Here is a 24,673-nt window from a genome sequence, read left to right on the forward strand (position 1 = left end):
GTGATTGACTAACAGAGACTGTGCAATGCAGAGATTTAAAAAAAGCAGCTCCTGTAGATGGCTCTTACTTCACCTCCCTGTCACCCACATCCACAACTCAAGGAATACATTAAGCACAATAGGATTAATATACACTGAACAGGGAGGCAGAGGCAGAGCACAGGTATCACTGTAAGGTCAGAGTGCGAGTGTCTAATTTAGATTGTTCAGGGATGCAGAGAAAACAAGGGATGTACTTTAAAAACAGTCTGGAATATGATGCTGAAGCCTCCTGGAACATATAGCAGAGAGCTGCAAACACACCACTTCCATGCTCAGACAGCTGTTACAGCTGAAATCTCTGGCATTTCTTACAACTGTGATCAAGTGTGCAGCTCCTGCTTGTCTCCATGGAGACTGATGTTGGCTCAGCAAAAAGTCACCAAGTGCTTTAAAATAATTCCTGTTCATTTTGAAATTTCAAAGCACTTAACTTGTTTTTGCCCATCAGATGTTATTTCCCCAACTAAAATTGCTGCAGGAGAAGCAACCAAAAGCACTAGCAAAACGACAGAAATATTTTTACAGCTCATTTCACATGCAGTTGGAAATTAAACACCAAAACATATATTAAAAAAAAAAAAAAGAAGATAAAAAGGAAGCTCCAAAACTAGAAATCAGTCAACGTGTACAACCTTCACATCATGTGTATTTGTGCACCAAGTTATATTTAGCTGCAAAAGAATCCTTTCTGGGATAACACAGTATTGTATTCTACACTTTGGCTTGTATAATTAACTCTTGCCCTTTTTATGTAAAGACTATTCCTTTTGGGAACTATCTTATCTGACACAGTCCTAATTCTCTAGTGCCATGACAATAACTACAACAATCCTTAAGCAAGAGCATCTTCACAGAACCTCCCTCCTCTGCCCAGTTTTGGTTTCCTTTAAAGAAACAGAAGATAATTCACTACAGCAGACAACAGCAAATTCTACCTTGCACACAAATTAACTTGAATTTAAGCTTCCCAAATACATAAACAGCAGCTGACGACACGGGCAACTATAAAGCTTTTTTAAAAGGTTCTCCATAAATATGGTAAGTTTAGTGGTAAAAATATTACAGTGTTTACAAAGTGTCCACAGACAAACAGGCAAATACTGTCAACAGTCTCAATTTAGCACAGTATTTTTTTAAACCTTAAATCTGGCCATAAACTTACATTAGCACAAAGGGTTGTTTTATATATATACATGTGTATATATATATATATATATGTGGCCCTTTACCAGAAATTCTTCAAGTTTACCTCAAGTAATTTGAACTTCTGCGTTGGTAAAGCTTCCAAAATAATTTCCTCTAATGAACTGACTTTTAAAGCTCTTTGAAATTAAACTCTCGGAAAAGCTATAAAAAGATGCCATACAGGGTTGGGTTGGTTTTTCTCAGTTTTGAAAGAACAGCTGAGGTTGGCAGGGACCTTTGAGGTCACCTTGTCCAGCCCCTGCTCCAGCAGGGCCATCCAGAGCAGGCTGCCCAGGCCCACGTCCAGCTTCCAAATAATATTCAAGGATCGACACTCCACGACCTCTCGGGGCAACTTGCTCCAGCCCTTGCTCACCCTCACAGTAAAAACAAGTCGTGTGATGATCAGACAGAGTCTCCAGTATTTCATTTTGTCCTCACTGCCTCTTGTACAATCACCAGACATTGCTAAAAAGAGCCCGACCCCACCTTTTTTAACCACTCTTTCAGATATTTGCCCCACTGCTGAGGTTCCCTGAGCCATCTCTCCTGGGAGCTGAACAGCCCCAGTGCTCCCAGCCACACCATTATGGACATTCAGTACTATTTTCCAGTATTCTGTTTTTCAAGACATTCACAAATTTAAACTATACCACTATGGAGCCTAATTTTTTTCTTTCTCGACACATATGGAGGAAGAAACTATAACGATCTGCTGGTTTAAATCATCTTTTCCATAAATAGTAAATTTACACGCCCGTTTCTTAAGCACAGAGTACACAGACAGCACTGTTGGCCTTCTGGAGCATCTCTGTCTTCATGGAAAATAAAGGCAGTTTGTTCCATAAGCACTTAGGAGAACTTAAATTAAGAATGGTGGTCACACTGGTCAAAAGAAAATTTATGTCATGATGTAATGCCTTTTTTTTCTTCCTGTTTCTTATATCACTACAAACAATAACGTACTTTAATTTGAAGAAAAATTTAGTTGCACACCAAGCAAAATTGTGCACATCCATATTGATGCAACCGGAATTTTAAGATGAAATTATCAGGATTTTGCATTATAACTCTAAAATGTTCTAAACTATAGACAATAGGTAATTTAAAACAAAACTGAATGCTTTTGGTTTTGAACATTAGGTAGCACCAAAGCTGACAGAACAGAAGAACTTGCTGGCACTTTACCAAAGTTTGAGATGGTTGAGGGAAAGGTACTCCATATCAATTAAACTGCTTTCTTATTACTTAGGTTATTGACCCCACTGGAAAAAAGACAACACAGAAAAATGAAGAAAAAAAACCTCAACAAAACTCCAAAACTTCAAAAGTTTAAATAATTCTGATTGCTACTTGATTAGTCTTCTTTGTGATCAGAATGACTGTTTTTTCCTCAGTGAACATGACCTCCTGAAAATGAAGTTTACTGAAATAAATGTTCTAGTTCCAGGCACTAAACCCACCATTTTTAACACTTAAAGAAAAAAAAAAACCAACCCTCTGCCTCCTCACATTTTTACCAATTTTCCCTATACATGATGTTAATTCATAAATAAAAGGTACTAAAGAGTAATAACTCAGGTTTTAAGCTGTGAACAAAAACTTAACAGTGATGCAATAAAAGCTCATGCACCAAGTTTAAAATAACGCCACTAAACTAACCCAAAGCACCAATAAAATTATCTCCCTGCCTAACAAGGAAATGTCACCTTCTTGGCCTGGGACTGACAGGGATAACACAGGGACTTAGAAAGTACCAGCGGGTTCAGCAGGGTGAGAACTTACCTAAATTGTGTCGCTTTGTCTTCGCGTGCTCGTGAATATGTTTCTTTGTAAAACAGCCAAAGAAGACACAGTAGAGGCAAGAGTGGAGTCTGTTCAGGTGGGCACCACACATATGACAAATGCACGACTTTGCCTGAAACGGCAAAACAGACACAGAATGTGAGTGACAGAAACTCATTTCCCAGTCGCGCTCTCTGGACGCAGATCTCCCTGCCACCTTTCACTCGGTGCCTTTGGAACGCTGCAGACCAGCAGGGAAACAGTTATTATCCCCACATGAGAAAACCACCAATTGGACATATCAACAGAAAAAAACTCTTCCCTTTGTCCAAAACACTCCCAAACCTTGATAGGGAACTCATTAGGAGCAGACGACAGTCAACTCGCTCACAGCTCACAGCTCTCAGCCCGCAGTTAATGAACACTTCAAGCAGGGTTAGCAGGCACTGCTGCTAAAATACACCAATAATTCTACTGTGTCCTCACGCCACATGGGCATTCCTGCTCCCACACCAACCATGTATCAGCAGAATGACCTGCAAAGCCACGTACAAGCCAGGAGAAAGATGTGTGTGAAATGAACCTGCTGCTCCTCTGCGATTAAACTCTTCCAGCTCCTCCACCAAGCTCATCCTGTGCCCCACAGACATTCCTGCTGGTACAAAACCTCTGGGCACTATGGTTAGTGTAGCATGGGATAAAATCCCACCAGGATGCTGATAACCAGGGCAGTGAGGTCTGGATCCACCTGCTCTTGCTCAGGTCTCCAGAATTGCCCCCCACTCACAGTTCCTACCCTGCAGCAATGGGTCCCTTGGCTGAGCTGGTTCAGCTGCCAACCTGGGAGGTAAAGACAGACTCACACTAAGCTTTGGTCAAGTTAGCAAATTTAGAGGGACTGGGGAGATGGAGAAGATTCAGATGAACACCAGAGCCCAGGGAAAGCCACCCAGCAGGGAGGGAAAAGGGGTGACGAGGCAGAAATTTGGGTGGTGGAACCACAGCAAGAACTGTTTTCACAGCACTGACCTCCTCGATCCACTCAAAAGCTGTGACACAACTTGAACAGTAAAATGCACGTGGGTTTATGACATTCCATTTATCTGCTGGGAAATGCTGCCATTAGGTTACTCCATACTGGTCCACAAAACAGTGGCACAGCATCAAATCCATACCAGTCAGAGTTACAGAAGTCGCCTTTGCCACTCTCAGACTGGCTTTGAACCAGGAGAGGAACACGACGTGCTGACAATTCCCCAAAACAACCCAGACTGGGGAGGTGGGTGATGAAAGTTGCTGTGATTCACTGGAAATTTATAAGCACATGTGCCTGACTTGTCGGTCTGTGAGAACAATACATTTTAACAAGTAGGCCTTAAGAACAAAAAAGTAATTAGAAGGTTAAATACACTTTCTGACTCTTAATCATACTTGAAGCACCCTAAGCCAACAACACCCAAGCCCTTCTCCCAGCATTAAACTCAGGTACTTCAACAAATTATTTTTCAAAGTACTCTGTCCAGCAAAAGATTGGAAAGAGTTTGAGGATAAGTCTTTTGCTCAACCACACCAATAACAATAATTCAGGTCCAATACCATCTGACTGGAAGATACAGACAGGAGAAATTCATTCACAGTAAATTCATTTTTCATCTCAGACAAAATTAGTTGCATTCAGACATATGTTTAAGAGTAACTGAACTTCTGTAACAGCTCAGAGCTACAGAGAACATATAGAGATACACCTCATTTTACAGACTAATCTGAAATTACTATTTCTTTGCTTGTCAATACAGAAGTACCCTTTTCTCTTCATATTAAAAATAAGAATTAAATCACTAAAATCCTAAGCTATCATCTAACCCAGGCAGTGCATTTCATCAGAAACAGCCCACAAACTTCTTCAGTAATATTTGCCCAGTCTGCCACGACTTAAAATTAGTGCAGAATAAATGATGCACAATCCTGTTCTCTAGTCTGGCATTTTTCTCTCAGAATACTTCTGGCTTTTAAAAAAAAAAAAAAAAATCAAAGCAGCTTGCAATATGTTGCACCATGTAAATTATTTTAAAGCTTCTACAAATTAAGACTTAAATCCTGAAATCTCACATGTTGTGTATTCAAAGTTCTCCTAAGTTGTTAGGGGAAAATGTTGAATCGAACTCCACACACCTACAGAAAGAAATATTTTAAAGTAGGGCCAAAAAAAATTCACCACCACCACAATTTCCATCTTTAGAAAAATGCTGCAGAACTGTCAAACTGTTGCCTAACGGCCGCTCTTTGGCTGCAAAAGCTAAATAGGATCAGCCTATCTGTTAAGATTGCTGCTATGACAACAACAACTCCTGCAACCAGCTATTTTACTGAGCCAGCTAAAAATAAATCTTTTAGCATTAAATGTATTGTAAACAGATGACATAACGAGCATGTAAAAGCTGATCATTTTAGGCTGAAAGGCAGAAAATTCATATCTTAAGAGTTTTTATTGCAAGGAAAAATTAAGATAAACTGAAGAATATAAGAAAAAAAGAAATCTAGTGGTAAGTTAAAAAGAAGTTCAATCACTTCTTTAAAGGAAGCTTTTTTATCCATATCCTCTATTTGTTCAGTATGGCTCAAGATGGTTTTTCTAAAATTGTAAGAAAATGAAGTTAAAAGACGACAGAGTGAGGAAAGAAATCAATATCAAAAGGCATCGTGGCTATTCCTAACCAGATTAGCTGTCTCCTTTTCATCTGTCTGTGCTTTTAAACAATTTGCTAAGTTAAAACAAAGCTGCCACCCTCCTACCCCACCCCAAATAATCAAATTACTTTGTTTCATAATACTCCCACCCCTGCTCACATCTCTTGAGGCTACAATCTAAGATGAAACAGAATACTGCAAATGAGTAATCGGAATTACTTGGATCCACAAAGTCACAAGCTTGCTTTAAAACAAGACAACTTTTTTAAATGCAAGTTGGGTGTTTCTTACGGGTCTGGATGCTTTAGGGAAGTCAGGCAGCATCTCAGCTGCAGAATCAACCTTCTCAGTCATTCCTTCTCTGTGGTCGAAGATGCAAGAACATCCTTTCCTTATCCTAAGTCATAAATGTAGTCTCTCGCTTCCTCCACACCCTCTCCCATTATTATTCTGCTCTCTACTCCCTTCTCTCCTGTATTCTTCTCACCCTCAAGTACCCCACTCTCCATCTTTCACCCTATTCTCTCTCCCCACACACTCAATCCCTCACTTTATGGCCCCAGCCAGCCTTCCTTCAGTCCATACTGAACCTATACCCTTTAATTTTGCTCTGATATTCCAACAAACCACACACAGAAACCAGAAGAGGCCCTGAGCATTTCCTTTCTGGAAGATGAAAATCAGCTTTTTAAATGATAGAAAAATGGAAAGAATGGCACTTCTGATAGTTCTGAGGGAATGAACAACATCACAGAATCTGCGGAGTTGGAAGGGACCCACAAGGTTCACCAAGTCCAACTGATACCTGATATTAGATATCCCAATTCCCTCTACTGACCTCCTTTATTGCTACCAGGGGTAACTCACAGGCCCAGACCCTCAGCAGCAGTTCTGTACCCTCTATAAAGAAGGTTTACACAGCCCAGCAAATGAGGGTGTAAACACTAGTGCACAACACACACGAGGGAATTAATTGTCATCACCCGCAAGACAAGTCAGGAGTCCACCCCTAAAACACTGCTCTTCATGCTGTTAACAGCCATGATGAAATGAGTTAAAAAACAAAGCAGCAGGCATCAGTAGGGCAAAAACCAGACTGCTGACACTCCAAGTCTTCCCAAATTGTCAGAACAGCTTATTACTATTTTACCATCCTTCCATCAAAACAGCAGTGGGGAAAATGAACACGTCCCGCTGGTGTTTCGGCCTCGCACTTCCCTGTCCAACAGCTCCTGCCCTCCTGTCCTGGGCCAGCTCAGGCTCCTCCTAAAGCAAGGAGGTCACACTGGGCAGGAGCATCAGTTGCTCCAAAACCCCACAAACCTGTTTCAATCTCTGGCTCCTCCAACCAACAAAAGGCAATGGAAATAACCTATCCCTACAAAGCAAACAGTGCAGAGAAAGTAAGAGGAATCCAGTGACTTGAGCTACTGCAAACTATCCCCCCACATTTCCAGCTATTTTAGAAGTAGCTTTAGAAGCTCAACTTTTATTTAATTGTACATGAGAGGAAAACAACTTTTTACAAGTTTTCCACTGTGGTACTTTGGAGTCCTGCCTCTTATGCTCACACTAAATATATCAAAGCACTTTCAGAACAGAGCAGTTTTTAGCTACAAGCTCATAAGCCGGAGACCTCCTACCTTTCACAGTCTGCAAACCACATTCACCACAAAGGTTCAGGGGAAAAGATGATCTAGGTAACACTAACAAGACACTGGGAGGCTTGGGAGGTTAAAAGATCATAAGGAAGGTGTTGCCACACTGTACAAGTTCACAAGTAATCAAAAGAAGCAGATTCTTAAGGCAGTCTTAAAACAAACACACTAGTTATGGATCCCTGCAAGTGTCTGATCAGGTACAAATTCACAATATTAAAAAGAGAAAGCTTCCCAATACAAATCTGATTCTATTTCCTCACTTTTTAAAGCAAGCTTTTGTGTAAAAGGAAGTTTTGACACATCAGAAACAAGAAGAGAAAGTTGGTTTTGTTTTGGTTTTTTTTAATATGGTATAATCATTACTTAAAGTTTTTGGTGGGTACATTTAATTTTTCAGCTCTAAACCATGCCTAACTCTTCAGAAAGAACTTTAATCTCAGTCTACACAGAAGAAGGTGTTTGTTGGGCAGCTCTAAATATGCCTACCCAGAGCATACAGCTGCATGTGGGGAATTCTACCTGCATCTCTGTACCTAAACCAGAAGAGTCCAAGACTGAAACTTTTCAGATATGAAGTGCAAATTCCCTCACTGGGCCAAGATCAAGACATTGAAAGAAAACTTAACCATTCCCTCACACATTCAGAGTTCCAGGCCTTAATATTCACATTTTAGGTACAGTCAATCCCCTCTGTCCATTTTGCCTCTTCCATTCCCCTTGCTGTGTTTAGATCACAGCCTGGGCACTGAGTTTTATTTTAATTCTTATCCATTCCTGTTGCAAACAATTCTTGTCCAGATGTAAAGCAGCCACAGCAGCTCACGTTGAGTGATGAACAGTGTGCTTCCCTTAGCCTATTTTTCAGAAGAAGAAAGGAGAGAATCACAAAAGGTCTCATAACCCACCACTGCTTCTTTCCCTGCTCAAGGTGGAGACCCCATGGCTATTTCAGCAGTGGAGTTTCTTCTGCCTTGTGGGAGGAGAAAGTCAGTATTAAAACACAGCTGACAGGATTTATTACTCTCGAGTACTTTGTACCTCAAGAGTAACAAATTTAGGTCAAATCTGTCTCACAACACTTCCATCACTCGTTATTCTACATTTACTTCCTGAGGCTGGTCTGCCACAAATCCATCAGCCATCAGTACAGGGGAGGGGATATTCCAGAAACTGAAATAATTGAAACTTCAAAGCCATGCTCTCAGGTTTGAAGAAACAAAAAGAGGTAATTGATTCTCCAGTTCTCCATGGTGTGGTATATAAATCACTCCTCCACACGCTGATAGGATGATTCAGAGTGACTCTGAGTCAGTGCACTGCTCTGACACATCAGCTTTAAATAATTAAAAAAATCAACTTAGGTATTGTTCACTCACTTCCTGCAACCGAGTCTTAATTATGATACTGTCCGATTAGAAATGTCATTTATGTTTTTAAAAGAACATGCCCTCAATATTGTCAATTTTATTTTCAGACCCACTAAAGAGTATTAGTAAAGCTTTTATTAGCACAAGCAAAACTGTGCATTAGGTACAGAATTAAGTGTTCAGAAAGTCACCTTAAAAAAAAAAAAAAAAACAACCCAAAGCCAAGTGCAGGTAACTTCTTAAACTGGGTTATTCTAAATGTTTGTTTAGACAGCAGCAGCCCAAAAAAAAAGGCAGAGAGAAGATGTCTATCTACACTGCTCTCCAAGTCTGAACAGGACACTTGGCTCTGACCATCTGTTTGAAGTTTGGAGACATATATCACAATTTATAATTAAAGATGAAATAGCCCAAGTTGTTAAATAACATCACAGTTCTCAAATGGAGTAAATAAAAATATACCATTATGACCATGTGAGCAGCTTGCTGCTGATTCCAGTGAGCCCTACTTCTGCCTGTAAGTGAAAAAACTGTGAAAGAGGAACTGAACATGCTAGAAAGCAACTTGAGGAAACCTTCTCCTTTCAGAGAGGGATTGTACATATGTACAATTTTGAGCACGTTTTTCTGCATTCACTCTGAAACGAAGACATGTTATTAAATGAGAATCACGTGGTAGCCAAAGTCTATCCAAGCTCTGAAAACATAACTTTGGTTCAAGAGCTCTTCTCAAGATAGCACTGCAAGTCAATCTACAACTACAGAATTATATCTTGTAGTGAAACAGAAATACAGAGTAGGTATCACTCCAACTCTCTCTCCAGATTTTATCCCTGCTCTCCTTACTGTGGATGATGGGTCGTGTCAAGAGATGAACAGTAAATCAGATTAATTTTTTTAATTTTTTCCGATTTTTGTTTTACACAAAATTCCACAACAGGTTCAAGGCTGAAGTGAAACTTGAGAGGAAGAGCTGCACAATTTAAAAGACAGACAACATGAGCTATGAGAAAATAGGAGGATACTCTAAAAAATGTAATTTTGCTTTTCCCATATGCAGCCACAGTAGTAAAAAGTTGTATTTCAACAAGAACAAAGCAATTCTCTGGAATTCAAATGACTATGCTGAGAGTGCTTATTTGCTTCTCCTTTAGTAGGTGCTCATCCCCACGGCATTTACAAACCTAAATGATTTCTCGAGTACTCTATAGAAGATGTATTTAAGGGCCTATTGTGTTTTTAAACCATTTAAATAATGGATCTTATTCAAACTAAAGCACATGTCCTATAGTAAGATCCTTTTAACAGTGGGAAGGCTATTTGCCTTGTGAAAACACATAAGCTGCTTAAGGTTCAAATGCATGGCTCTTTCCCTGGATATATATATTGCACGGATACCTTGTATGTGTTGATTTTTATCTATTTCCTGCAATGCACCACTGCAGCAGCGAGTTCCACATGAGAGCAAGGGGCTTGCCAAGACCGCAGCAGTGTGGGCTCAGATCTAGCACAGAATCCATTCCTTCACCTCCCCGTTCCCCCACCTCAGCAAATCGTGGAAGTGTTTTTAAATGTCCCATTAGGTAAGGGATCGATCTCACCCGTGAGCACACGACTTGGGAAACAATTCAAGGAGTAAGCTGAATAGCCAAACCTGCCTGAAGCTGCAAGAGAGTCTTATTAAACCTGGCCCATGCTGCAGAGACTGCATTTTGCCCTGCATAAAACTAAGAAATGGGATTCTTCATATGAAACCAGGTATGTTCTTGGGAAGTTTGCCACAGGACTTCGATGGAAAGACTCCGGACAGCTTCCTTACAGAAAGAAAAAAAAAAAGAAACTCCAGGATACACGTAGGATCAAAGTCCTAACAAATCCTCCAGGCTCATTTCAAAAAGCACAGATAATCCAGCTATCTTTTCTTTAACTACTCTGAGACATCCATAAAAATATGGGAATTTAATTAGTCCCCATCGAAGTCAGAGCAATTCCTCTAGTAGGAAAGATGGATGGGATGATGCTACAGCACAGATTCTCCATGGCGTGACTTATTTATGGGACAAAAACTCACAGGACAAAAGACAACTAGTGGAAAATGAACAGTAACAGTGACAGAGGGCATCTATTAGTGACTATTTGATCTCTAAGGCCCTTTCCAACCCAAGTCAATCTATGATGTAAAAAACCTCAATACCACACTGAATAGGGCAGATCCATTGTTGAGCGGAACCAAAAAGCACTGGTCTGGTTGAAAACATTTCTGCTTTTAAAAGCTTCCAATGAGTTATGCACCATATTGGCAAAACTTATCTGAGTTCTTATACATGACGTTTTGATATTTACTGTAGCAAAACAAGCCAACGTGTAGTACAGAAATTCAACCCCACTGCTTACAACTCTGACAACTGTGGGTTTCAATGATGATAACAGAACAAACAAGGCAAATTCTTCTTGCCATAAGAACAAAATTTCCTCTTTGTCTAACAGGAGCTGAAGACAAGTTCTAGTCCTTTCACAGTGTCTACAAGAAAAAACCATTACAAAACAAAATATTTCCTCTTAAAAATAGGCCATAAAAATGTGGTGACACATTAACCCCTCAGTCTAAACCATGGAATGTGTCTTCATCATGGAACAAGTGCACCCTCAAACAACAGTGCCATCACCAGATGAAGCATGAAATTGCCTAAAATGTTGCCCAGAGAAGCTGTGGCTGCCTCATCCCTGAAGTGTCCAAGGCCAGGTTGGACAAGGCTTGGAGCAATTTGGGATACTGGGAGGTGCCCCTGCCTATGACAGGGGGGTGGAACAAGATGAGCTTTAAGTCCCCTTCCAACCCAAACCATTCTGTGACTCTCTCTATTCAATGAAAATGAAACTATAATGGACAAACTAGAAATGTTGCTTGCCTAGTTCCACTTGTGATATTAAGACATCAGCATCTGAGGGCATGTTTATGTCCAGGAATACTCCAAGTCAACCTGTATGTTGCTGCCAGAGAGCGAAAGCAAATTCTCAGTGTGCTTGCACAAAACATGCTTTGATACTCAGTAAGCTGAAGCTTTGTATTTCCTCATACCTCAGTACAAAACAAATTAATAATTCATTTCACTACAGCTAAATACGAGGTCTTTCATTCACTAGAAAACTTTCATGCACATTTGCAAGCCTAAAGTTATGGAGATAAGACAGAGGTGGTCAGGACTGCAATTCACCCTTTAGAAAAAGAGTCAGACAGATGGATATTCTAAACTCTAAAGACAGGCAGGTCAGCATAGAAAAAAACATTATTAAAGCAATATGAACATAAAATATGTTCTGGAAGGGAAAAGGAGCCTAGATTTCTCACATTGGTAAGATGAATGAAAATATCATCAGGAAAAAAAAATCAACTGGGAAATAAGCATTTTCATGCCAAAAATTTACTCCTTTATCCATTTAGAGTTTGCTAATTGCTGGAGTCCCACAGAATAACCATTAATCACAAAGTGTGCAGGGAAGTGGGCGATAGATTCTTAGCAAAGAGCTTCTGGCTTTTTCCACAGAATGTACAGCCAACTAATATGTTTTAACACTTCGTGATGTATTTAGAACATTAACTTCTTCTGCAAAATGAGTGCATTGTACCCTCCCTCCCAGAGGAATGAACTGGGGGTTCTGGTAAACTGTGATTGCCTCTCAAGACGAGGGCACTGGAAATTCTAGCTCCTGTTGTTCAGCAGGCCTTGGGGAACAGGTGCTTTCCGAGAAGAGAAATTTGGGATCACCAAAATAGAACCAACCTGCCCCACTAACGTCAGGACCGCTAAACACACCACTTGGTTATTACTTGATTTAACAAAGTTTCAGCTATAACCTTTCCCAGAGAAGTGTAGGATGACAACCCTGCAGGAGTTTTTGTTTCTATCCTCACTGCAGTTTGTTGACTACATCTGAGGAGATCTTCCCAGACTCTGTTTTATTCCCAGCAATATCCAAACACTCAACAACACTTCGTTGGTTTGTTTTTTTCTTTAATGTACTAATCAGGAGCGTTAAGTAAAAAATCTATATATTCCCTTCTCACAGCTGCCTGTAGGCCATTAACAGATCACAGTTCATGTATTAGTGTCATTGCCTAGTTCAGAAGACCTAAACAGACAAATTTCTGAATTATATTAGCTAAAGGAGTGCTAGAAGGGGAAGTTGTGTTTGTTGTTGGCTTTTTCATTAGGTCGCATGCAAGAGTTTGCCCCTTTTTAATAGTGTAATTACAAATGCAATTATCTGTCTTTTTGAGGTGTCATCATCAGTAATTTTGACTCCAAAAAATTTACTGTGATTCTGAACAGTCACAGTTTAACAAACATGAGGCAAACCTGTAAGTGAATGGAGTTGACATTCAGGTCCTAAATCTGTCCACTGACATTTGTGTAAAGAAAAAAAAAAAAAAAAAGGTCTAGAGCCTCACTGCAATGCAATTCTTCGAAAAGGAACACAGAGAAACAGCAAAGAGATTCAAATCTTCCCCCTGACCCAGCTCAGGCTGCTGCCTACAATGAAGAGGAGAACAGGAGAGCATTTATGTGCAGGTCAGATGTGACTCACCCTCTGAGCAAAGGGAGAAGTTTCTACTCAGAGCACCTTTGAACTATGTGAATTCATGAGAAGAAAGAAACTGTCCAAAGTACTGTGAGAATAAATATCAAAACAGGGTTACAGAGATTTTGGTGGTGGTGGTGGTATTATTATTGTTGTTATGGGTTTAGGGTGTTTTTTTTTAATTTAACTTCCAAGCAGCTGCTGCATCTTATTAAAAAACTCTGCTGGAACAAAGAGAGAAGTGACCAGAAATTTGTATATTTGACTAGTTATATGAGAAATGTTCGTATTCAGCATAAAGTCAGAAGAAAAACATTACTTTCCACAAATACACGAAGAACAAACTTGCACAACAATTCCAGAGTCACTGTTGTAGACTTGCACACAGTGATTCATGACTATTTTGAAACAGAATTTCTATTCCGTGTTTCACCCCCTAACATTGACTCTGTTCATCCACAATTTGGATCGAACTGAAAAGACACGGCTGAATTTCAGAGGATTTGAGTACTTGGAAGTTTTATCAACTTCAAGAGGTAGCTGCATGACTGCAGCAACCCTGAAAATTAACCCATCAGGAGACTCCATCAAAGGGCTACACACTGATGAAATTCATCATCACCTACAGCAAAAGACACCAAGATTTGACAAGAACATTTTGTGCTGACCAGCCAGACCCTGCTCTCTTCATTCCTGTCCTGTATTTCTGAGGGGAGGTGCTAAACCATTAACTCAACGTAGATGCTCTCTCCAACAAAGGCTGATCCCTTTAGTTTAGCACCATTCCCATCCTACCAGCATTATTCCCACATCTTCCTTTTAGTAGGCTGCTTGATTATATAAAGCTGCACATTGAAAACAAAAATTAGTAGATTATAGTGTTCGGTTTCATTCACGGACATTGTGCGGGGTTTGTCATTTAATGCAAAAAGCATTAGTTTAATTTAAAGCACGGTTATAAAAATTAGTTACGACCAAACAAATGCAGACTGCAGCAGCCAGCTGGGCTCAATGGCTAGGAAAGCTTATTAGGCAAAGCACATTCTTTGAGCTAGAACACACCTCTGCATTCCAAAAAGAAATCCCAGCAGGACAGCAAAGGTTTCGCAACACAGGGATAAGAAAAGCAAGCAGAAAAACTCCCAGGCTGTTAATTACGGTGGAGGTCTATTTCATAATATCAACAACACATCTTTCTTCCTATTTTCCTTTCTCTTCAAAGGATGGAATAAAACAAACCCAAGGCACTTCCATTTTTGCCATGTTTTGAAGAGAAGCCTGTCCCACCTACCCTCTACTGTTCCAAAGGAAGATATTGGGAGGGCTGCAGATGAAAGAGTTAAAATACAATTAAGTTCAGAAATCACTATTTTCAGGACCTAAACCAAGCGCCCCTTCCTTGATATAAAGCATGAAAGCAAAATGTAGAAATTATACAATCTGTGTAAACATCAGTTTCTTTCTGAATTGATTAGGTTTCATAAAAATTCTAAAGTCTCTATTAAAACATGAGAGATGGAAAGGGAAGACGATATTTCAGCTGAAGTGCTGCCCAGTCCTGGTGAGATAAATGCCCATCTGCCTTCACGCTACCAAATACAGCAAATCCTGAGTCTCCTTGTAAATACCTTCAGGAGAGTGTGAAAAGTACAAAAAAAACCCCCAAACCAACCAAACTCAGAACAACTCCTCGACACTTTACCCCACGAAAGACTTATCTTACAAAGTAATTGGACAGTTCCAAGAACCATTTCTGGTGGCCACCTCCAACCAATTGTTAGTGACCTTTCAAAATGAGCACAGCTTTTACTTAAGTAATTCAAAAGCTGAACTTAACGACTTTAAAAAAAAGCCTGAAACTATTGGAGCTCTTGGAACTACTCAGTTCTGGGTCAAGACAGAACACTCTGGACACAATGCCACTGTTTCATTCCATGGTGCATCTTTCTGACAGTACTTCAGAACTCTTAATATGCACGTTGCCTCACATTCTCACAAAATGCTCTTTAAGCTACAATATGAGAAGTCAAGTCACAAGAAAGCAAACATTTAAAGGTGCTGAAGAACATCTTAAAATTTAATCTAAACTAAAAACTGCTTATGAACCTTAGCGACAAAGACCTGATTTTAAAAAGAAACAAATGGATTCACCTTCAGGTTTAACTCCTGCCCTTACATGTGTCGGATGGGAGAGGTATTCAAACACAAGCCTCTCACCTGCCAGGTGCTCTACAAGTTCTTATGTCTGTAAGCAAGAAAAAGTAACATGCTACATAATACATAACGTTTTCCACCTCTTTTTTTTTTGTGAAGACATTAAGATTTCTATTAAAGATTTAATTTTGTCCACTGACAGAGAGCTAGAACAGTACTTTGATATAGGAGACAATTTGCCTGTCAAAGTTAATAAATTACTCCAGTTATTCTTTGATTAATCACACAGAAATTAAGAACGCAGAGAAAAGATTCTCCGAGAGAGGGGACATTTTTCAGGAACTTTACAGGCGAGTTCAAGTGGTTTTCATCAGTCCTGTGAATCTGTGCCCAGGCACTTCTTTCTCAGTAATGAAATAATTGAAATTAACGTGCCAAAAGACTTAATCAAAGCAGGATTTCCTGACAAGCAAGTGATGGCCATGGTAACTGATGAGGGAAACAGGGGGACAGTGCTACTACCTACAGGTGTTTAACCCAAAATCTGCATTAGGACTTCCCCGTTCACCATTCCCAGGTAAAACTCACAAACAAAAGATTTATCCAATCTATTCATCCTCCACGTGACCCCTTCAGACAAGTGTTTTCATACAGCAAATCCATCACTGCACTTTCGCTAGAGATAAGTCCAGTGAGGACACTAAAAAGTGACACGAGAAAAAATGCACAGAAAGGATGGGTCAGGAATGATACGAAGAAAGAGGGAAAACAGAACCCCAGTGAATGTGACAACTTCTTAGATCAAAACTGTTTCAAGCCCACTGCATTCGAGTCTCCCTTTTCTTTCACTCACTTATGAAACTCTGCATTTTGAAAAGAACTATCCTGTATATATGAAACTTCCCTTTCAAACAAAACCACAACTTATGTACATACATTTACATACATATATATGTGTTGAAAAGTGTAACCACTTAGAAGAAAAGGGAATTTGAATCTTAACTTCCTGTAAAGATGGTTTCAGAATATATTTTATATATTCTTGACATTAAGCACACACCAAGGACCAGGAAGACACTGCAAATTTTCAATTAAAAATAATATCTTTACACAAGAATAGTTTGTATAATGTGAAGATACACGGGGTTTTTTTAGAGGCCTGAATCTATTTATGTCTACTTATATTAATGACACAGACATTCAGTAGTTCCCATCACACACTTGGACAGAAGCAGAATCTGTAAGAGCAGAGAGACCCTTAGGAAGAGATAAATGTACACACAAACCACAAGGCATCCATCGGTTCTGGAGCACGTGCACCTGACAAATTAGGGGCACGTGGCGTTTTAGGAATAACTGTGCCTGCAGAAGATGCTTGAAAGAAGAGAAGAAGCCAGTCTGCTTATGCATTCCAGGTGATTGCCAGCAACTCCTCATGCACCTGCCACTGATTCACGGAGACACGACAGTCAGAACTACAGTTCTGTCACATTTGTCAAGCAGAAAGAGGCATAATTTAGATTCTACCTGACATTAGCAAATACTGGGCCCACAGCACGTCCATTAACACTGATAATTAAGATAAGTAGTGTTTCATTTAGCAAAAGGGCATCTGTACAGCAAAGCTGCAGACAGCTTTCAGAAAGAGAATTACTCAGATGTAATTTACAGTTTATCAGAGGGTGTGAGAGCGCACGCGTTTTTTGTAAAGCAGAACACAGAAAACTGCAGTTGTATAAATACAATACTCCTGTGATTTAAATCATCAGCTTGAAAAGCAAAAATCATAGATCTGAGGACTCCCAACTGGAAAAGAGATACTAATGAAAATTGGAATATGCATTGGTGGAACAAATTGCTTTTTAACTCCTATCGCAAACTAAATTCATCTTTTAATCAGAATAAGTCGGGAACACCAACAGCCAAACATATCCAAAAAAATACCAAAAAGAATAAATGGAAAAAAAATCTTGCATGTGGCTTAGCTGTGCTGCTCTGACAAAACACAGCAGACCTTGAAGCCTCTTTAACTGATCATTAAATTAGTGAACCTGAGCCTTAAAAAGGCAGAGAAAGAACAGATTCTGTATTACACTGGATACCACACACCTTGAAGCATCTCATATTACCATTCTCCACTTTTCCTGCTTAAGGTTAAGCAAATTACCAATGACTATATGTGCATGTTTTTTTAACATATATGCACACAAAAACCCCATCCATAAAGTTAAAAAAAATACACTACAAGGATATTCTGTGCAATGAAACAAAGTCATAAAACCTCAAAATTCAAACTGAGACTTTAGAAAGTTAACATCTGGAAATACATTTATATTGGACCAAAAAAAAAAAAAAAATCCAACCCAAACCCTGAGCTCTGCCCAACAGCAACTGCACAAAAAAGAAATAAATAACTGTTCACACAGGCTTGCTAAATACCAGGACATATTTTCTCATCATACAGTTCTGGTCTCTCATGATATGAAATGAAGTTCAATTGGAGTCTTCCATGAGACACTGGGATTGAAAGAAATAAATTTTACAGCCATTTACAATAATTATTTGCATTTTTAGTAAAACAATAGATGAAGTCACTGTATGATTAACCCTAATACAACAGAGCAGTGAGTGTTCAGTGGACCAGAACTCAGTAACTGAACACAGACTGACTGAACAACCTAAGGGACATTTTTCTTCTTTTATGGTTAGGATTAATACCATGGAAAAGGGGAAAACTTTACCACAAGCAACTACTAAACCATCATTTACACACATTTTTGGACTGTTTTCAATTAATTACCTACACATACATCTACATCTAAAACACCAAATCAATGTGAGACACTGCCTGATAGATGAGACAGAACAGTGCAAAAAGTTTAATGAAGCACAGCCTTAGGAGAGAACCAACCACACACTTCAAACACACAGACTGCTGGCAAAACTAATAAAATTAATGCTTTGTTTGTTGATCATACACGAATTACAATTACAGTTTTATTGCTCTGTATTTTATTCAAATATACCCCATTGTTTCTTGACACAAATCTACGCTTCAAAAAAATCAACGGAGTAATTAGAAAAGCTGTAGAAAATTAGAGTATTGAGTAGCATTTCCATAACTTCTCCTAAGAAATGATTAACAGACATTAGATAGCATGAGCAGTGCTTTTGAGGGACTTAAGGATATACTCCATTGAAGAAAAAAGTTCTCCTTTGCAACTGGCTTCCCATCAGCCACCATAATGCTACTTCAAGGCTCTCCCCAAGATTAAGGAGCATTGGTACAATCAAAAAATCTTACATGCTGCTACAGCACCAAAGTGAAAGGGTTTTGATTTTCAGACTGACAGAAAAAGTTTCCCTTGTTAAGTGGTTTTAAATTCGAATTTCAACACCAAAAACAAACAAAAAAAGAAAGACAAAAAGGCAAGAAGGTCCATCCATAGGGAAAAAAACTGTGTTCATGGGGAGCTGAGTCTACACAGTGATTTCTGCTGACTTTACAACGTCCTTCAGGGAAATCAAACCTGGCCAACAGTGTCTGTGCCAAGGCCTCATGTTAGCAGTGGTGTACAGGAGAACACACTGCTGCAGTGGCAGAATCAGTTGTACCACTAAACACCACCCTGACAGAATCAACCTGAAATCCCATTTCATTTGAGGTTCAGAGGGATGTTTACACCTGAACAGCACTCTGGCTTATTCTATGCTGCTTGAGTAGCTTGTAACTAGTTAATTCTCTGCTATATCCTCGCTGCTTATACCAGGGGGGTCCTGAACCACCAGCACATTAAAAATCCTCTTCCCTCATCATCTCCCCACCCAAAACAGAGGCTTTGCCTCCAACTCTTCTACGTTCCCTCACTTTGTAGTAGATATTGTACAACCTTCTTTCCATGTCATTATTTTCAGTTCACTTACTTTCCACACAGAAACTGCAAAGTTCTGTTGTTGTGCTAGAATTTATATCAAGCAGATAACTGAATTATGGAGAAGTTTGAACAAACCAAGGTACACATGGCAACAGGGGATCTGTGGGTCCTGCCTTCCCTTCTGAATTTCAGTTCTCTCCCCAGATCAGCAAGAATGGTCTGCTGGAATCCACAGCTTCCCCTTAAGCAGGAAATCCATCTGATGCAGTCTCACAAGTTACCACATCACATTCCACCAGGGAAACATCATCAAAAGGTAGGACTCCACAAGCTCTGCCCCAGAGCTTTAAATGACTGAGGTCTGAAATCAATCAGTTCAAGCAAATAGATTGAGCTTAACACTTCTTGTCTCCCAACTGAACAACTGAATCTAAGAGGAGGGAACAGCTAGACTTGAAGATCTGAAACTGCAATCTCACTGGGAAAGAGAGAAGTAAGGTCTTTCCTTGTTCTTCCCCATACTACACAAACACTAACAGTTTTCAGAAACTTTTAATTATTTATTGCTCCCAACATACTAACAAATCTTCTCTGGCAGATGAGACGTAGTTTTTTGCATGCTCTTCCATTGATCTGATTCATCCCAGTTTCCAAAACTAAGATAGACTTACTTAAGTTAGGGAAAACATTAAATACAGCAGCACATTAAAGCTCCAGATCCCTCACCAAAGTTAAATAACAGCAGACATTTGTGCATGCTTGGCATCGCAAAAAAGACATTGTATTTGCTATTAAAAATAACCACAGCACAATCTGAGTGTTGGTAAGAACAGAGAACTCATCTGGCAATTTGTTCTAAACAAATCCCTGCTCCTGCACTCACAGAAATGGTACCAGGAATAAATGCAACATCTGTAACGTACAGATTGAGCCTCAGACCATTCAGATGTGGCAGTGGAGGCCAGAAACACCCCAGAATTCCAGCCTTTCTCTGCTCAGCTCCCAAGAGCTGTGCAGGCACCCCGTTCAGCAGGACAAAATTATTTGGGCTCTTAAAGCCCCTGTACATGGAATAATGTAAGGTTGGTAATACAAACCACAGCGTTGGGTTGGGAGGAACAAGGGAAAACATGGAAGTGAGGAATAAAGGGAATTATTAAGTCTTTTATCTGAGCAAAAACCAGAACTGCCTTGGCTACTGCACTTGAAAAACCAGTTAAGAGCTCAAAGCAAAACCAGGGGATTCTGGAGGAAAGTATTACAATTGCAAATGACCAGTAATCTCACAGAGTAAAGCAAAAATATTCCACGAGATCCAACACAGATTTCTAGTCCTGATCTCTTGCTTTGTCTCTATGGTTATAAACATGGGCAGTGTTTGGGGGACAAACACACGGTCTTGAAGCTTTAACAGCAGGATTAAAAAGCATTTGAGAGCACTGCCTCAGGCCTTCTTGAGAGCACCTGAAAGTGCTGAAAAGCTCTCCCTGCCAAGCAAAGAGGTGGTTTGCTCAAGTCTAAAAGAAGCCCTTCCTCCTCCTGATTTTCAAGGCAGCATTTCCTATAATCCAGTAGTGCAAAGAATTAAGGCAAAAAGAATGAAAAGCAGGGAAGGGCTGTGTGACACACGAGGTTTGGGTGATATTAGAGCAAACTCTCCAACACCCCATTTTTGCCTGAATTTTGACCTATGGGAACACATTCACAATAATGTAATTCTGTGGGAACTTCTCTTAAAATACAAGCGAGGATTAAAGTTATTGGTGACACAATGCCCAGCCACTGGACTTCATGAGATTTATGCTGGAAATACGCTGGGAAAAGTGTATTAGCAAGTTCATGTCTGACTACACAATCAGTAAATCTCACTTCTCTGGAAATCAGACACCAGCATGCACACACAATGTAATGGACACCTTGTGAAAAAAAATCTACAATTTTCTACAGCACGTATAAGAGGGCAAATGTTAAGTTGTGCTGGGGAACTCAGATCCTGTACCAAAAAGCCACCTATTTTCTTCAGGGCTCCACAAAATCTCAGAGACAAAACAGCTACTGATGTAAAGGGCTTGTGGAAGCCTCACAAGGGACAGATGTGACCATGTAACAGTGGTGACCCGTGCCCTGTGATGTGGCTTACAGAATCATCTTCCAGTGAGCCCAGATAACAAGGAGTTTGTAAGATACAGCCACAAACTCCAGGCACAGGATATGCATCCTGGGGCATTAAGTATAAAATTTAAATTCCAAGTGAGATAAATTCTAAGCACCTAACCTAGCTCAAGTAGTTGTAACTAAACCAAACAGCATCTTCAGGCCAGTGCCTCAATACACTGATATCCAGAGTTCACAAAGTTTCTCCTGCTTTTGGAAGATCCTAAGGACACAGATGGCAGAAGCTACAGTTCTTCAGAATCAAGCCAACCTAGTCACTCATGCTCTTAAAGAAAACAAAACTTCCACAGCTCCCAACTATAGCAGAGAACAGAACTGAAACAGCACAGACACTGTTTAATTCCCCTCACCCTACCTTAAAAGCCTTCCTTCCTTTTTATTCTGAACACAAAACAGAACTCACCTACAAGAAAAACCAGAAAAATTAGCCACAATCAGAAGTTCACCCACCTCTTTACTAGTGTTACACAGGAATGTGTTTCACTGTATAATAGTTTTTTCTCCCTGAAGTCAGAACAGCCATAAAAAAGGGGGAGGGGAGGTTGATTGCACGAGTTCTACAGCATCTGGCTATGCAATAAGACTCTTGAAATAATTTTCTCTAGTGTAGCATATAGCCAACAAATCTGGCAAGAAGCAACTTTCAGCATGTGTTGCTGTGACAGCAATGAATTATCACCCCAGTCTGCAGCAAGATTAACACTTACAACCTTGGCACGAAGAACAGTCTGCTCAGACTCTGTGTCAGGAGTGGTGCTCCGAGCTCAGGCTCGAAAGGGTGGGCTCACCGTAAGAAATTAAGAGCACAGAAATGCAGACATTTGCCTAAACTGTAAACAAACAGATAATTTCTAGGGAAAAAGGCACTGTACAGCCAGAGAAGTAGGAGCACCAAGGAAAACTCAGGGTATGGAAGAGAAGAGTAAGCAACCATTGCAAACAAGATACTGCCTATGATAGAGGATGTGCTCCAAAGAACAGATACAGAACAAAAATCAGGAAATGGCCCAGTGGATTCCTCCTGCAAAAACACTGAAGTATCCAGTCAAACCAAGCTGACATGAAATAAGCTGCCCTGAAAGCCTGGTGCAAACTGTAGAAAAAAGCAACGGAGTCCAATTCAGAACATTACTTGTGACAAGTTACAGAGTTCATCATGTTTTGTGTGTTCTGCAGCAGGATCTGCTGCTACCTCTGAGTTAAGGGCAGGTTCAAAACCAGCTCTGGCCTCACTGGAAGGTCAGAGATGACATTACATCAAAGCCATCTCTACTAAGAAGCAGATTCATGGTCATCCATTCCACTTTTCCAGCTAACTGACCATGAAGAAACTTGAAAACAAAGCTCCTTACCACAAGTTCTTAACCCAAAAACTGCAGAGGGAAGTGAAGAAGGCCACAAAGCTGAAGAAAACCTGGTGGAATCTCCTTCCTGCTTGAACACTCACCATCCTTAGACCTTCTTTTGCTTTGCAGAATTGACAGGACTGTAAAGCATAACTTCTGCTCTTTGATCTGGTTTGCTACAATTTTTTCTATAAACAGTTCGGAGATTCCACCAATCATCAGGTTCAACTCTAATGCAACTTTACTTTGCTTCATGAACCAGAAGAAATGTATATTAATGCTGATAGAGTTGATTTCACATGTTATGTGCTCTACTTCCAAGATCTTAACTAGAAGGAAATACTCTAAGAAGTTAAGCAGTGTAAGCTGAAGCACATGAATAGGTGAGGTTAAACAATTCAGCTCTGAGGAAGACCAGGACAAAAGGATTTCATCTCTTGAAAGAAAAAAAAAAAAGAAAGAAAACTAATTCACTATAGGTAGTTGCTGGATGTAAGAGTATTTAAAGTGACAGGAAGAGTCTACAGGCATCACACTCAGCAAGGGTTTACACAGAACAGAGATTTCTGCATGACAAAGGGAAGATTTCCCAATTTCCTTGAAAAGCTTTTATTTCACATACCTGTAAGTAGATATAACACACCTGCAAACTCTCAATACAACAGCATGAGAGAGAATTAAGAGAACAATGTGTGTTGAGAATTTTGTAAGGAAGCTATTACAAGCCATCTACTACCTTGCTAGGAAATTGCCTCCGATTCCCTGAGATTCCAACCTCCTCTGGGTAAAAAGGCAGCAAAACTGCTGGGTAGCAAAGAAGAGCACACACTGAGTAGAAGCAGTTCCTGTAACTAAGGGTCAGTTTACTTCATAAAGAAATCAGGCAAGTGCATCTAAACCTTGAAAATTAATTCTCACCACATTTTTCTTCCCAGTGCTTCATCGCTTCAAGCTGGTGTACCTGTCGTGATAGACACAGCCTTAAATCACTTGTCTTTGCTACTACAAGACAAAATGATGACTCCCAAACTTATGCCATGTCCTAAGGGATCCCAAAAGCACCTGCATTCTGTCTTTGAAAGCAGAGATAAATACTCTTTAGGCTGGAATACAATAACCACTGCTTTCCGTGGTCCATTCTCCTTCCAGTTCACCCCTCCAGCACAGATAATCACTGGGGCAAGGCAGCTACAGGGCACATCCTTCCTTGCCTATTCCCACCAGTATCCAGACAGTTCTGGAGGTTGACAGGGCTTTTTTTTTTTTTGTCTCATAGTAAATTGTTCTTCCAATAAATCCTTTTTACATATTATGATGTTAATTGCCTTATTTAAATCAGACACTTGAAATATCTGCCCAAAATAGGCTCAGGTGCCTCAGCTGGGTGGGTTTTCCAGCTTCAGTTCTGCATGTTGGGTTGTATCAACTACCTGTGCAGCAAATGCCACCAGAGTAAAATCCAGGCTTGGCAGCTATTTTGGGCTGCTGGATTAGAAGTGTGAGCTGCATTAATGGGCAATGAGAACAAAGTCTTCTGGGTCAAGAGAGTGAGGAAACACTGGGTATGTCTCAGCTCCTCTAGACAATGTCTATGAGCAGCCATCAGAGAATGTGATTCTTTGAGGAATTTCACCCAAATTTCACCCATTTACTGTCCTCATCTCCCCAGGATGGAAATACTCAAACACCTCGTTTTTGTATGGTACTTCTTGTGCAGATAGGATTATTCTACTCAGGGTGAGCATGTTCTTGAATACACAGCCAGGCAGAGCTGAAAATACAATGCAGTAATACCAACAACTGATTTCACTGGT

At 40.0% G+C, this 24,673-nt stretch overlaps 1 protein-coding gene across 3 annotated transcripts in view; it reads right to left on the reverse strand.

The window, feature by feature from the left end:
• The window catches only part of USP22 (ubiquitin specific peptidase 22), a 96,695-nt gene that overhangs the window by 60,316 nt on the left and 11,706 nt on the right, over positions 1 to 24,673 (reverse strand). For 2 of the 3 annotated variants that reach the window (XM_017823223.1, XM_017823222.1), the window contains exon 2: positions 3,013 to 3,145. In XM_017823223.1, the coding sequence (XP_017678712.1) occupies positions 3,013 to 3,145 (133 nt within the window). Of the gene's footprint in view, positions 1 to 3,012; positions 3,146 to 24,673 lie in introns of those variants that run through there. The other variant, XM_017823224.1, reaches the window with a different exon arrangement.

Source organism: Lepidothrix coronata, unplaced genomic scaffold, assembly GCF_001604755.1.
Source record: "Lepidothrix coronata isolate B3197 unplaced genomic scaffold, Lepidothrix_coronata-1.0 Scaffold101, whole genome shotgun sequence".
In the NCBI taxonomy this organism is placed as follows: domain Eukaryota; kingdom Metazoa; phylum Chordata; class Aves; order Passeriformes; family Pipridae; genus Lepidothrix; species Lepidothrix coronata.